We start from the raw sequence: 14,331 nt of genomic DNA on the forward strand, positions 1-14,331 counted from the left end.
CCACAACATTAGTGCTAGGCTGTGGATGTGCCTGGAGACTAGGGGATTGTATTTTAGAAGTTGGCCAAGACAAATCAGCACAAACTTTCCTATAGAACACTTAAACCAAAGAACTCACAAATGTTTCTTTCTCCACCCCCACCCCACCAGAATCATAAACAGTTGTAGCAAGATGACAACAGCTGCTTTCTGGATTAAACACGTGTTTTTCAGGAAAATGCTGTAATGAGATTGTTGTTGTGCATTGTCGATGTTGAGTTGATTCTGACTCATAGTGACCTTATATGACAGTACAATTAACAGGGACAAAAACTTGGTGCCAAAAACTTGGCAGCCTCAAGTGTAAGTCCTACACATGTATACACAAGGACAGAGATAAATGCTTCTCAGAATTCCTTATTAGGAATGGGACACACCGATTTCCCTGTACAGGTGTCTGAGTGCTCATCATTGTTAACCTCTATTCCTAATCTCATTATTTCATAGGATGATGATTTCTCCAAGTTGTACCTATTGTAAAGAGCACACTGCTAGCATATGAATGAACAATAGGACCAATTCTCATAACGACTACTGCATACTTGTTGGAACATTTTCCCTTAGAATCCAAGCACTTTCAGTATTGGCATTAAGGTATAAAGTAGACTAATTATGGAATGATGGGATGGGGAGGGGCCAAGTTTAAGTTCACATGTGTGTTAACACATAAAGTCATATTCTACAGCACAAGGATCTGTTTTATGTTTAATGATTACTGAATAAGTCTGAGAGTATCCACCAACTTATAGGTAATAACCGTAAATAGGGTTTGAACCCGACCTGGTGTGGCACTGTGGGTTAATGTGCTGCGCTGCAAGATAGCTTTGACCTGCAAGGTACGTGGTTCAAACTCAACAGCAAAGTCGGTTTGAACTGCAAGATAGCTGGTTCAAACTCACCAGCCGCTCTTTGGAAACCCTATATAGGGTCCTATGAGTCAGAACCAACTCAACAGCACTTAACAACAACAAGTTTTGATTTCTCCCAACTAAAGACCTGTTTTTGTAACTACTCTGTGTATCTTCACTTAGGTAGCTCACAGATACCTCAAACTGTTATATGTTTAAGCCAAAGTCATTAACTCCCTTTTCTTCCCTACCTTGTAATTATCTCAGTGGTAAAACCTTGTGGCCTTTGAAATCCTTCCCCACTCTATCCTCATTTCCTACATTAAATCTGTTACCGAGTTGTAATGATTTAGCTTTTTGCATATGGCTCAAACCTGTCTCCTCCTTTCCATGCCAAGGAAGACTAGCTTAGCTTGAGGCCCTACTGCAGCATTTTACACATTTATTACAATGGGTCTGCATTTGAACTAGATGATTTAAAGGTGCTTTCTACAGGGATTCTATCTACCCTGTTCATCCACTGTACTCTTATTAATACCAAATACAGCAACACACACACACACAACATAGCCACTGCTATTGAGTTAATTCCAACTCAGAGACCCTAAAGAACAGACCAGAACTCATCCACAGGGCTTCTGAGGTCATAAATCTTCACAGAAGCAGACTGCCATATCTATACTTGTGAAGCGGCTCGGCTCTGGGATCAGACTGCTGACCTTTTGGTTAGCTGCTGAGTGCTTTAACCAGTGAACTCTAAGGCCTCCTGTGCCAAGACACTGCAATAAATGACACCAACCAGCCTTCCCTTCCCACAGCTCTCTCTAGTCAGCCAGGTTCAGTCATTTATTGCAACGGCCTACAGAACAGACACCACCTTCACAGTTAGGGGGTTTACTAGAGAAGTTGTTGTTGTCGTTAAGTACCACCGAGTCAGTTCTGACTCACAGCAACTCTATATAGCATGGGCCTCCAAGGCACTGACCTTGTGGTTAGCAGTCCAGTGCTTATACTACAGTGCTACACCAGGACTCCATTAGGAAAGCTAATGGGCTATAACTGGAGATTAGAAATGCTCAGGGCATAGATTTTCCAGTCAGGACAGCCTTTCCTTAGCCTTGCCTGCAGGGAGGCTCCTCCCAGGCCATTAGTCCTTTGGTCTGGCATCTGCCCTGTTCCAGCAGTATTACAAAGCCCTTTAAGGGCTGCTAATAAATGTCCGAAGGGCATTCCACTCCATTATAAGCCTCAGTCCAAAGGCAATCAACTCTAGCTCCATGGATCAGCAAACCCAACTCCCCAATGACGTGCTTGGAGGCACCCTACTCCACAAGTGAATCTTGGGCCCGAAGTCCCTCAGTTTTATTTGCTCCCTGGACTGGGAGGCCCACTGCTCTGTCTGGTGCTCTTGCCCTTGGTTCCGCTGCTGCTTCTCCTCTACCCCTTGTCTGCTACTCCTTCGGTGTCAGAGAGCAGGGATCTCAGGGGTCAACAGACGGCCCCCACTCCTGGCTCCTTCTTCTTGATGGAAGTGAGATCTTCCCTTGTGCTTCCGACAAGGCTCATTTTATACGCAGCAGGGTGGCAAAACTGACCAATCATATTCAGGCCTGTTAACTGGTCACAGCTGAATCATAATCCATCAGCACCTCCCCACACCTTGTCTTATCCTGATCCATCAGGAAACTGGTTTTGATGGGAGTTCAACAAACACTACAGCTAGGAGAGATACTGAGTAACTAACAGCACTGTAGACACAATAGTGCTTGATGAATTTTTGTTGAATAGATGACAATGAAAGACTCAATGACAAAGAGTCCAGGGTTACAGCTTGACACAGGCTCCAAGTCTTCCTATTTCTTTATAACACATAACATTGACAGACTTCCTATAGATAAGCGGGCTTCAAAAAGTTCATGGAAAAATGGAATGTAAGATAATGGGATGTTTCCACAAGGGTTTTAAAGCCCTCTCGTATTGCCTCCTTTCACTCCTTTCCTCAAGGTAGGTACAAAAAGGCTCTAAGAAGTTCAATGGTCAAGTGGTTGTGTAATGTCACAACTCGAAATTCAGTGTTTTTCTACTACAAGACTGACTTGTGTTTTCATACGGGTAACACATTTCCTCTCTGTGCAATGGGTTAGAAAGTGATTCATGAAGCTTGACGGTGATGATGTTCACACTTCAAACTGAATATGGGACAGAGTGACTTTTAAGAAGGCTCCTTTTCATTCTGAGCCATGATGTATGACTGGCTCAGCCCTGGACAAGACTTTACAGTAGGCAGAGCTGGTCTCCAGGGCATCTCTCTAGTGGACCCTGCTCCCTAGGACTGCACGCCAGTCCTTGATTAACTGCTGAATCTGTACACTTGATGTGTTACCCCATGGTAGCAACAAATAAAACTTTTTATGTTTCTTGTTTCTAGCATCTGTTTCTCAAATATTCTCACAGTTAACTGAGATCACATCAAGAGGCAGACAGATAGATCCAGAATGTGGGATATTTTACAGGACAACTGATCTGACTGCTCTAAGAAGTGATTGGGCAAAATCCCAAATAAAACCAAACCCACTGCCATCAAGTTATATAGGGTTATATAGGGTTTCTGAGACTGCAAATCATCATGGGAACAGATAGCCTCACCTTTCTCCCATGGAGTGGTTGGTGGGTTTGAACCACTATCCTGGGGGTTAGCAGCTGAACTAACCACATCGTCACTAGGATTTCTTAAGTGACTGACGGGGGATGGTTGGGAGGAGAAAGGAGTGCTCTAGATTTGGAGATCAAATGGAGTATCAAAGTCTTGCCCAATTTCCATAATTAGCTTACAGTTGCAGTGTGAAGCAGAGTTCTTCCTTTCAGTGAATTACCAGGCACTAGGCAGCTGTTTGTCAAGCCATTCTCTGAGAATGAGAACCACACCATGGGACTCTCATTGGTAATAAGATACTTCTCATTATGCACAAGCCGGAAGCTCAGGGAGCATTATGCTTACGAACATGCCTAAGTCTAGGAATAAGAGGGTGCAGGGGGTGCCGTAGTAAGCAAACAGTCTAAAGTCAAAGTTTCTAATACTGAAGACACCACTTTGAAATTCCAAAGTGAGTGTCTGTCACATAAAGTCTCTCTTCTGGCAGGAAGAAAAGTAGAGAGGGATGAGCCTGAAAGCTCAGAGGGGTTCCACCAGCTCCATGGACACAGACCAAACAACACATAGCACATGCGGTATTTCACAACGAGAGCTGTGGATATGGATTGGGCTCTAATATGTATTACAAAGAAATTGTTTCAAAGATATCATATTATTGAGTCTAAGACCAACTTAAATGGTAAACAACAAAGGACTATTAACACGTGACTCTAATGGGAAGGTATGGAGACAAAGAAAGGAATCACGTTTATTTAAGAGAAAAGTTTCTATGCTGCTAGATAAGAACCAAAATGGTGAGCTATGCTTCCAGAGAATTCTGAACTTAATTTGTTTGTTTTTGGTTCCTGGTGGGGGATGGAGTACCAGGGGGATAGGTATAGCTCTCCTTGCTCTGCTGTTACAGACTATTCTGCAGGAATTAAAAGAGAGAAAGAAAATATTACATTTGAAGTTAAGGCTTCCATCTGAATGTGTGTGTGTGTGTGTGTGTGTGTGTGTGTGTGTGGGAGGGTGGGGGATGGGGCAGGGAAAGGCATATACAAACATCTGGATCTGTGTCCAAGGAGGAAGTAGTATTTTAAAAGTATGGGCAAGAAACCAAAGAGTTACATCCCCTTCACAAAACTTAACTGCTTCAAACACACTAAGCAGACCACATATTTCCTGAGCTGGGAGGTATAGGCAGGGCTTGGAACTTCTGCCAAGGCTGTGGCTGCCTAGTCTTAATGCTTAGTAACACTCCCAGATGAGAGGCAAGTAGAGGGACTGACTAGGCTGGAAGACATTTTCACCTTGGGCTTTCATCAATGGTTCCCCGATCAAGATGAGAAACAAATACAAAGGGAAAATAGAGTGAGGAATGGTTTACCTTCGGAGAACAGTTGAAATGCATACCAGGTACTGGGAGTGTAGTTACATACATAGTAATACAGCGATACAGGTACAGCGTGCCAACTATGCAGAAGAATCTTCTGCTAATAATAGACCTGGAAAAAGGGAGAAACAGGGCAGATTCTCAGTCACGAAATTCCACAGGCTCATTTTAAGTTTACAATGACCCAAGAAAACCAACCTAGGAACGACTAGAGAACTTGAAATCAGAATGTTTATACTATACAGTAGCTAATTAAGATGAGGATTTTGAGAATATATTTTTCTAAAAAAAATTATTAATTGACCAAAAGAATTTAAAACACTCTATGTGAATGAGCCAGCTGCTCCGCGGGAGAAAGATAAGGCTTTCTACTCCCGTAAAGATTTACACCCTCGGAAACCCTGTACAGGGTCGCTATGGGTCAGAACCGACTCGACGGCACTTAACAACAACAACAACAAATGTGAAGGAGCAAGGAGCTCTGGTAGCGTAGTGGTTATGAATAGGACTGCGAACCGCAAGGTCAGCAGTTCGAAACTACCAGCTGTTTTGCGGGAGAAACATTAGGCTTTCTACTCCCGGAAAGATTTACAGCCTCAGAAACCCTGTTCAGGGTGGCTATGGGTCAGAACTGACTCAACGGCACATAACAACAACAACAACATATGAAGGAGCTTCACAAAGTTCACAGACAAACCCTAGTATCTTTCGATTCCGTTTTTACGTGGACTTTTTGAAGTCTCTCGTATAGTCCCCATTAACGAGGCTTTCTGGGGTTTTAAACTTGGACTGACATTCAACTGATTTACAACTTCTGATTGGTCAGAGCCCATTCAGTACTTGAGGTGAAACAATGAGAGGAAAACAAGGAAAATCCTTGGAAATTAACTTTTCGTCTTTACAGGGAAGATGTTAAAATGATGTTACAGTAAGAATCCAAAAACTTTTGTGCCATTTAATGAGTCAAGATATTACACACCTAAAAACCAATTCTGTTAACCAAACTCTGAGACAGCACAGTATGAAGAGAAACAGCATTTAGCTACCTCTTCCCCTACCCGGTCCCCACGGCTAACTACAATGTGACCTGGGTAGACAACTGACTTCTCTGTGCCTTCGTCTCTTAACCTGTAAAATAGGAATAAGATGAGAAATAATGTATAAAATTCCCATTACACAGTAGTCACAAAGAGTAGCTATCAAATGTATAGGTCATATAGATGAACACCAAAATCTCTGAGAATTAGAAGTAGAAAATTTTTGAAGTTTACTAGTGAATTCTCATGACATTATTAGTTGTCTGCATAGCAACAAGTATACTGAGCTTGTTCACTTCTATTATTCAGTTTCATGTACGTTTGTTCAACATAAGCAAAGCTGTATCTTTGGACAAGAATCTTTCCTCTCGACTGTTCTACCACAGGCCAGAAGCCTGGTCCTGTGGGGGTTCTTCTTCCTCAATCTTATGGAGTTCAAGTTTTCCTTGGCCTGGGAAAATCCAAGTTAAATAAACAAGGAAAAATTAGAAACAGTTGGTAGGTTTTCCTCTTACAGTAGTTCACATTTAATCACTGTATAACTGTATATTGTTGTTAAGTGCTACCGAGTTGGTATTGACTCATAGAGACCCTGTATACGGTTTCTGAGGAGTGGCTGGTGAGTTCGAAGTGCTGACCTTGTGGTTCAAAGTGAGCTTGCAGTCCAGTTCCTTATCCCACAGCGCCCCACCAGGACTCCATATAACTGTGGAGTGTAGCTTTATTTTTATGCAGGATGGCCATTCTTACTGATGGAATGGTAACCAGAAGATAATTTGTCTCATTAGAATTTCTTGTTTTAATAAGAATGCAATGATATGTCACTTGTAGAATAAATAATTAAAAAATGTAGCCCATGCAACTGTATTAGCATTTCATACATAACTATAGCCCATATAAGTCACTTAGGTTTTATAGGCTTTCAGCTCCTACCAACAGTTCAAAAACTGGGTCAGAATTGGTTACCAAAGGGCATCCTTGCTTATTTTCTATTAGTGAAGCTGTGTATGTCACCTCCAACAACAAGAATTTATTTAGCATAAAGCTGTCCTGGGAAGGTGTGTGCCTCTAAGGTTCAAGTACAATGAAAAGCACAACGTAATTAGGCAATACAAAGACCGGTGGCAGAGAATAATATTAACCTATTCAAGAAAACCAAAAGAAACACTAAAGTAAAATTTATATTCTAAGGTATAATGATCATCTTTCCTGCTTAAACAAATTTATGTGCAATTTTACTTTATTTAAGCAACACCTAGGACTAAAAATTGTCATATTTAGTTCAATTCTTTGGAACAAGAAAAACAAATAAGATGTTTTATCCTTTAATTTTGGTAATAATGAATATCCTAAAATCAAAATAATTGTTTACGGTTGAACAATGAAGGGATTTTACTTAGAACCAAACACCACACTAAGGAGCCCTGGCAGTGGAGAGGATTACGACGAGTTGCGCTGCTAACTGCAAGGTCAGCAGTCTCTCCGTGGAAGACAAGATGAGGCTTCCTGATCCCATAAAGATTTAGAGCCTTGGAAATACTACACAGGGTTCCTATAAGTTGGAACTGACTCCACAGCACACAGCCACCACCACCACCATCACCACCACCACCAAATCTCCCTCCCCCCCCCCCCCGCCCCCAGCTAAAAACAAAAACAAAAACAAGTCTTCTACTGAGGCATTTCTCTGATACGACAGTAACAGCAGCTACCATTTTGGCAAGTTGCTTCAATATGCCAACCTTTGTGCTTGGTATTCTTATATTTACAGTCTCGCTTAGTTCCAGAAACACACCTGCGGCATGTGGCTATGATCTTCATTTTACAAGGGTGAAAACTCAGGTTGAGAGAGTTTATGCTGAAAATATGTGGCTAAATAATTATTGCTATAGGATTTCAGTCCATATTCCACACAAAACGTGTTTCAATATGTCTCTGAGATCAGTGGATGGCTGCAGACAAGTTGTCTCGGTAATATACTTAACAATCTACTTAGTTAGGGAGGCTTCAAAAAAAAAGGTCCAATCCCAAAAGTGGCTTCCGAAGGATCAAGGCAGAGAGATCAGTTCAGAAGGCTATGGGATAATCTTGATAGACTTTCTCAAAGGCACAGGGTGATAATGGCAGCCTATTAGGAAGTTTTCAGAAAACTGCACTGGTGAGAAAAAGGTCAGGAAAGTTGTGCCAAGGAATATTTCCCATCATGGCAACGCACCTGCTCATACTTCATCCACCCTACAGTCCTGATAGCTTGCCCCTTCAGACTTTTTTGCTTCCCAAACTTAAAAAGAATAACTATAAGGAACAGGTTTTGAGTCCCTCAAGGACGTCAAGTTTTGACATCGTGTAAATCGAAGAGGACAGAATTCTTCTGGGGAGGGTTACAGAGATGGAAACACTGCCTTCAGAAGTGTGTAAACCTAGGATATGGTGAGACACAGTTACTTCATATTTTGATGTTTTCCTTCAATAAAGGTTTCAAAGATTTTATAGCAAGACTTTTGATCTATCCTTGTAAATAGATCAAAATTAATCAGGGAACTGCTTCACATTATGGGAGCAATCCCAGTTCTACTTTTAGACCACACTGCCTGGTACTTAGCACATTTTACTTATATTTCAAAACCTTCCCAAGTGAGATGCTTCATTAGTGTTTTCTGCCATGTATACTGGCTTACTGTTGTTATTGTTAAGTGCCATAGACTCGGTTCAAATTCATAGTGACCCTGTATAGTGTTTCCGAGGAGTGGCTGGTGGGTTTACACTGCCGACCCAGCAGTTAGCAATCCAGTGTTTATCCTACAGCACCATACCAAGATTCGTGTATACTGATCTAGCATTCTACAAAGTAAGCATTTGGATACTAATTTAATAATGACACTAATTATCCATGTACTTAAAAAAAAATCCTAGTATCACACAAAACATTTTTTATTACTCTAATTGGCGGCAAGTTAAATCACTCACTCTGAAAAAGTTCTCAGCATTCTACTAATAAACTTCTCCAACGACCTACCTGGTGTTTTGGATTCTGCTTTTGCTTCTATAACATCTATTCAACAGAGCAGGCAGAATCATGCTTCTGAAAGTGAAACTGTGTCATTTAAAATCCTCCTCTGGTTACCAAATGTGTGGTTACTAGGTGCTGCTGAGTCAGTTCCAATTCATGATGACCCTTAAGGGGTTTCTGAAGGCTGTGAAGCTTTATGGGAACAGAAAGCCTCATCTGCTCCCACGATGACAAATGTACTTTGACTAAAACCTAAATCCTTTACCAAGGCCCTGAGGCCCTACGTGATCTGGATGCATCTCTTTCTAAGGTCACCTCCCACTGCTCCCCCTCCCCCCACTGCCCCGGCCCTCACCCAGTCCTCTTCAAATTTCTCTTGCCTTTCTGTCATCTTTGGGTGTAGTCCCTCAGGTAGGGCCTTTGTGTCAGTCATTCCCTTTGACAGGATGACTCTACTCCTGCCACTCAGACTTCAGTTTAAAGGTTGCCCAACTAAGCTAAAGACACTCTCTGGTTCTTTCTATTCAATTCTTTAATTTTCTTTTCTCTATACAGCTCTTGTCCCCAATCAATCCCAACATTGTTGAAGCTAACTCCAATGAGCTTGTTAAATCTGTTTTCCTCCCTTCATTCCCTTACTAACGAGTCCTCAACTTCTCTGGGTTGCTACAACTGCTCCCTGCTCTTCAAGCTGCCATTCATGGTTTCCCTAAAAGAGATTCCAAACCATCTCTTCTGTCTTATCTGTAAACGTGAGTCCCACGGCCCTGGGCAAAAGGAGCTATCTACTGCTCCCTGAACACTCCACGGCCCGCTCCCTTTCTTGCCTTTGCCTACAAAAGTCCAATATCCTGTCTAATATAACCCTCCCATCCATCTCATGTATTACCTCCAGATGTCCCCACTAGGCACAGCCACTTCATCTTCCATTTCATTTCAGAACTTTCTATTTTAGGGTCTTTTTAGCAGTGAGATTGTCATCATGATTATCAGTAGAAGGTCTTACCAACTCTACTGGAAAGTGCTCTGAAATAGAGTTGTATCTTAGTCAGTGTTTGGGACCAGTGAGTTACGATGACACCTGTATACTGGCTCAAGTCCCAGTTCTGTGCTTTAGAGCTAGCTTCACTTCCTATGGTTTTCCATAAAATGCCTGTCCTTTAACACCTTTCATATAGCTACAGAATTAACCTGCCCTGATGCTCATCGGTGCTTCAGTCTGTATTCTTTCCGCACACATCTTTGACATTTCAACCACTTGCTAACAATGGTCTGCTCATCCAACAAGGACCACAGGTCCCACTGGAGACGAAGGGTTCTGCCGTGGCTTCACTTTCCCTCTCCTCTTCCTCATTGCCTTCTATGGGTCTCCCACCTCTCACAGCTTCATGATTCACAACTGTACTAGATGGCAGGTCAGGAAAACTGTGGGATTAATTCAATACTGTTGCAATGAAAATTCTAAGGAAAGGTGAGAAAAACAAAGATCTAAAAAAAAGCTACAAACAAATAAATGCTGTCCTGGGAGACTGATAACTATTTACTGGTGCCCACATTGGGCAGATGATAGAAAACCATGTAAGCACTTAGCCCAGCAGTGTGTCTGCACATGCATGGGGCCTTTTTGAAATCTAACCCAGAGATTTCATATCTTTGATATTAACTATTTTAACCACAGTTCTGTTAAGCATATGTTGTTATTTCATTTTGCAGAAGGAAAAACTAAAGTATAGATTTCAAGTACCAGCCTAAAGCGAGAGTCAGTCAAGGAGATCCACAAGACTCAGGTCTTGAGACTTTAAATTAGTTAGGGTTTTTAATAATGATATTGTCAATTAATAATTTTTCAAAAAGGTAGTGGGTGTCCTCTCCCACCCTGCCCCCCTCTGACTGTCAGAAATGAGTCGGGCTGCTAATTTCATGGTCAGCAATTTGAAATGACCAGCAGTTCTGTGGGAGAAAGATGAAGCTTTCTACGCCTGTAAAGATTTACAGCTTCAGAAACCCTGTACAGGGTCACTATGAGTCAAAACTGACGTCACAGCACACCACCACCACCACCACCACCACTATCACCACAGAAACTGCAATGTAACACGACAGAAGTAATCCAGGCTACTTTAGGGGACTTGAAAACAATACATCACATTATACAAGTTGTCCTCTATTCCCTGTCTTTTATTAAAAATACTTGTTAGTACAAACGATCAAGTATTGCAATATTAATTGGAAGGCTGGTGGTTTGAATCCACCCAAGGTGCCTCAAAAGAAAGATCTGATGATCTAATTCTGAAAGGTCACAGTCAGGAAAACTCTATAGAGCACAGCTCTGCATTGACACACATGAGGTCACCATGAGTAGAAATGACTTGGTAAATGGTTTGGTTTTGTGGTTTTATATACAGAGTATATTATAAAGAAAAAATGCTACATTATAAAATATGAAAGACAACTTGAATATGATGTACTGAAGACAATTATGAAGAAATTAAATCAAGTTGCTGAATCAGAATCGACTCAAAGGCAAAAGGTTTGCTATTTATTTTATCCTCCAGTGTGGCGCTGTGGGTTAATGCATCAGACTGCAAAGCTGTTTGAACTGCAAGGTCGGTGGTTCAAGCTCACCAGTGGCTTCTCGGAAACCCTATATAGTGTCACTTTGGGTCCAAATTGACTCAACGGCACTAAACAACATTTACATATGGGAACGCGGTGGCTCCATATGATAAGCACTGAACTACATACCACAAGGTCCATGGTTTGAGCTCACCAGTTGCTCTGTGGGAGAAATATGAAGGTTTCTGTTCCCTCGAAGATTAAAAAAGCCTCAGAAATCCTATATGGGATCCCTGAGTTGGGACCAATTCTAGGGCACTTAACACCACCACCATGTATATATAACTATTCAAAATAAAAATAAGTTACATTTCTTTACTGCTATTTTCTTTTAGGCTATTAGCAAAAATAACATATGTGTATGTATATACATGTGTTGTTTTTACGTGCTGTGGAGTAGGTTCCGACTGACTCGTAGCGACCCTGTATAGGGTTTCCAAGGAGCAGTTGGTGAGCAGTCTGAACTCTGACCTTGCGGTCAAACTGACTTTGTAGTCCAGTGCATTAACCCGCAGTGTCACACCAGGGCTCCTGTTTATACATATATGTGTGTATAAAATACTAAGTTTTTTCCTTTTATCAAAACTTAACCCACCATGAAGCACATTCTTGGGGCTTTTTCAGTCACAGCTAGTGTAACTGAAAAACTAATGTTTGTTCTTAGATTACCCTTAAAAGGGTAATTTCATTAACAGGGCTTTTCTAAAAACATAACTACATATATTATCAGCAATGGTTAACATTTATTCAATCCCAGGAACAGGGTCTAGCATAACACAAATTCAATAAATGTTAGCTTCTGCTATGATTATTTATTCACATAACAAATACATATGTGCTAAGTATTATTCCAGGCACTGAGAACACAACAGTGAACACAAAGAACAGAGTCTGGCAGCGTCCACAGACAATAAACAAGATGAATACGTGAAGTATAGAACATGTTAGATAAGTGCTCAAGGGTAAAATTAAACATGTGTCACCAGGGACGGGAGGTTGCAGTTCAGGGATCACTTGATCAGTGAAGGCCTCCCGGGACATGTGGGAGTGGGTGGTCAGTGAGGATCTTGAGGGAGAGGATTCCACATTGAGCGTAGTGTGGGTGGGTAGCTGCTGACCAGGTGGGGCTCAGGGAGCTGGAGAAATATGTGTGAAATGAGGTCCAGGCAGGAGCTGCCTGGTCTGTTGTTAGGACCTCCTAGATCACTGGGAAAACTGGCTTTATCACAAGATGAGGTAAGGAAAGAAAGACATTCATTGATTTAAGCCTGTTCTGTCTGAGGCCTTGAAAACTGACTTCAGAGAATCGAGAATGAGAAGAGGAGATTGGTAGGAGGCTCTGGCCATAACCCAGATATGAAGTGAAGGCAGTTAGATTGGTAGGAGCCTCTGGCCATAACCCAGGTATGATGTGAAGGCAGTTAGACCTGTGGCAGCAACAGAAATGGCAAGAAGAGGTTTGGCTTCACAGACAAATCAGTTATGAGTTGGAAGAGAATATAAAGAGGAAAACCAAGAAATATGGAAAAGTCCTAGAAACAACCTGACAAAATAATGGAAAAAGTGGGAATTATACAAAAACATCAATTAGAGAGCCAGAAGATAACACTGAAAGGGCATAGAAATAGGACTGAATCAGGAGAAAGTCAAATTACTGATCTTGAAGAAAATCTCCCAATATTCAATTACTTGAGGAACAATCAGAAAAAAGGACAAAAAATTCCAAAGCAACCCTAAAATTTGTGTGGGACACTATCAAGAGGAATAACTTAATGTGTGACAGAAATTCTAGAACAAGAAGCGACAAACACACACACACACAAACGCATAGAGATATCATCTAAGAGTTGGAAGAAAACTTACCTAACATTATAAAAGATGAGAAGGCAGTCATTCAAGAAGTAGAACGAACTCTAAAAACAAAAATCCTCACCCCTGGATCAATAAACAACATTCTTATCAATGGAGAAAAGATTGAAGTTGTCAAGGACTTCATTCTTCTTGGATCAACTATCAACATTCATGGAAGCAGCAGTCAAGAAATCAAATGACATATTGCATTAGAAAAATCTGCTGCACAAGACCTTTTTAAAGTGTTGAAGAGCAAAGACGTCAGCTTGAGGACTAAGGTGTGCCTATATATTACCTCATATGCATGAGAAAGCTGGACAGTGAATAAGAAAGACCGTAGAAGAATGGATGCTTTTGAGTTATGGTGTTGGAGGAGAATATTGAAAGTGCCATGGGCTGCCAAAAGAACCAACAGATCTATGTTGGAAGAAGTGCAGCCAGAGTGCTCCTTGGAGGCCAAGATGGCCAAACTTCGTCTCTCATACTTCGGACATATTGTCAGGAGAGACCAGTCACTGGAGAAGGATATCATGTTTGGTAAGGTGGAGGGTCAGAGAAAAAGAGGAAGACCCCAACGAGATAGACTGGCAAAGTGGCAGCATCAACAGGCTCAAGTGTGGCAATGATAGTGAGGTTGGCCCAGGATCAGGCAATGTTTCCGTTGTGCTGTGCATAAGGTCGCTATGAGTCGGTACCAACTTGATGGCCTCTAACAACAACAACAATGGTTTGTCAAGAGAGGAAGGAGAAAAAAGAAGCAATCCCTTAGCATGTTATAAAATACAATGTAAAACAATGATGCCATTAAAAAATACAAGTGCACTGATTACACAGAAAAATATCAAAAGAGATATGAACCCAAATGTTAGCATTATTTAGCTCTAGTAAGATACGTAATCTTT

At 41.4% G+C, this 14,331-nt stretch overlaps 1 protein-coding gene across 1 annotated transcript in view; it reads right to left on the minus strand.

The window, feature by feature from the left end:
* Positions 1–14,331, minus strand: part of SGMS1 (sphingomyelin synthase 1) — a 149,192-nt gene that overhangs the window by 15,819 nt on the left and 119,042 nt on the right. The window contains exon 5 of the mRNA XM_006831113.1: positions 4,910–5,027. Within this exon, the coding sequence (XP_006831176.1) occupies positions 4,910–5,027 (118 nt within the window). The remainder of the gene's footprint in view (positions 1–4,909; positions 5,028–14,331) is intronic.

This window comes from Chrysochloris asiatica, unplaced genomic scaffold (genome assembly GCF_000296735.1).
Source record: "Chrysochloris asiatica unplaced genomic scaffold, ChrAsi1.0 scaffold00003, whole genome shotgun sequence".
Classification (NCBI taxonomy): Eukaryota; Metazoa; Chordata; class Mammalia; order Afrosoricida; family Chrysochloridae; genus Chrysochloris; species Chrysochloris asiatica.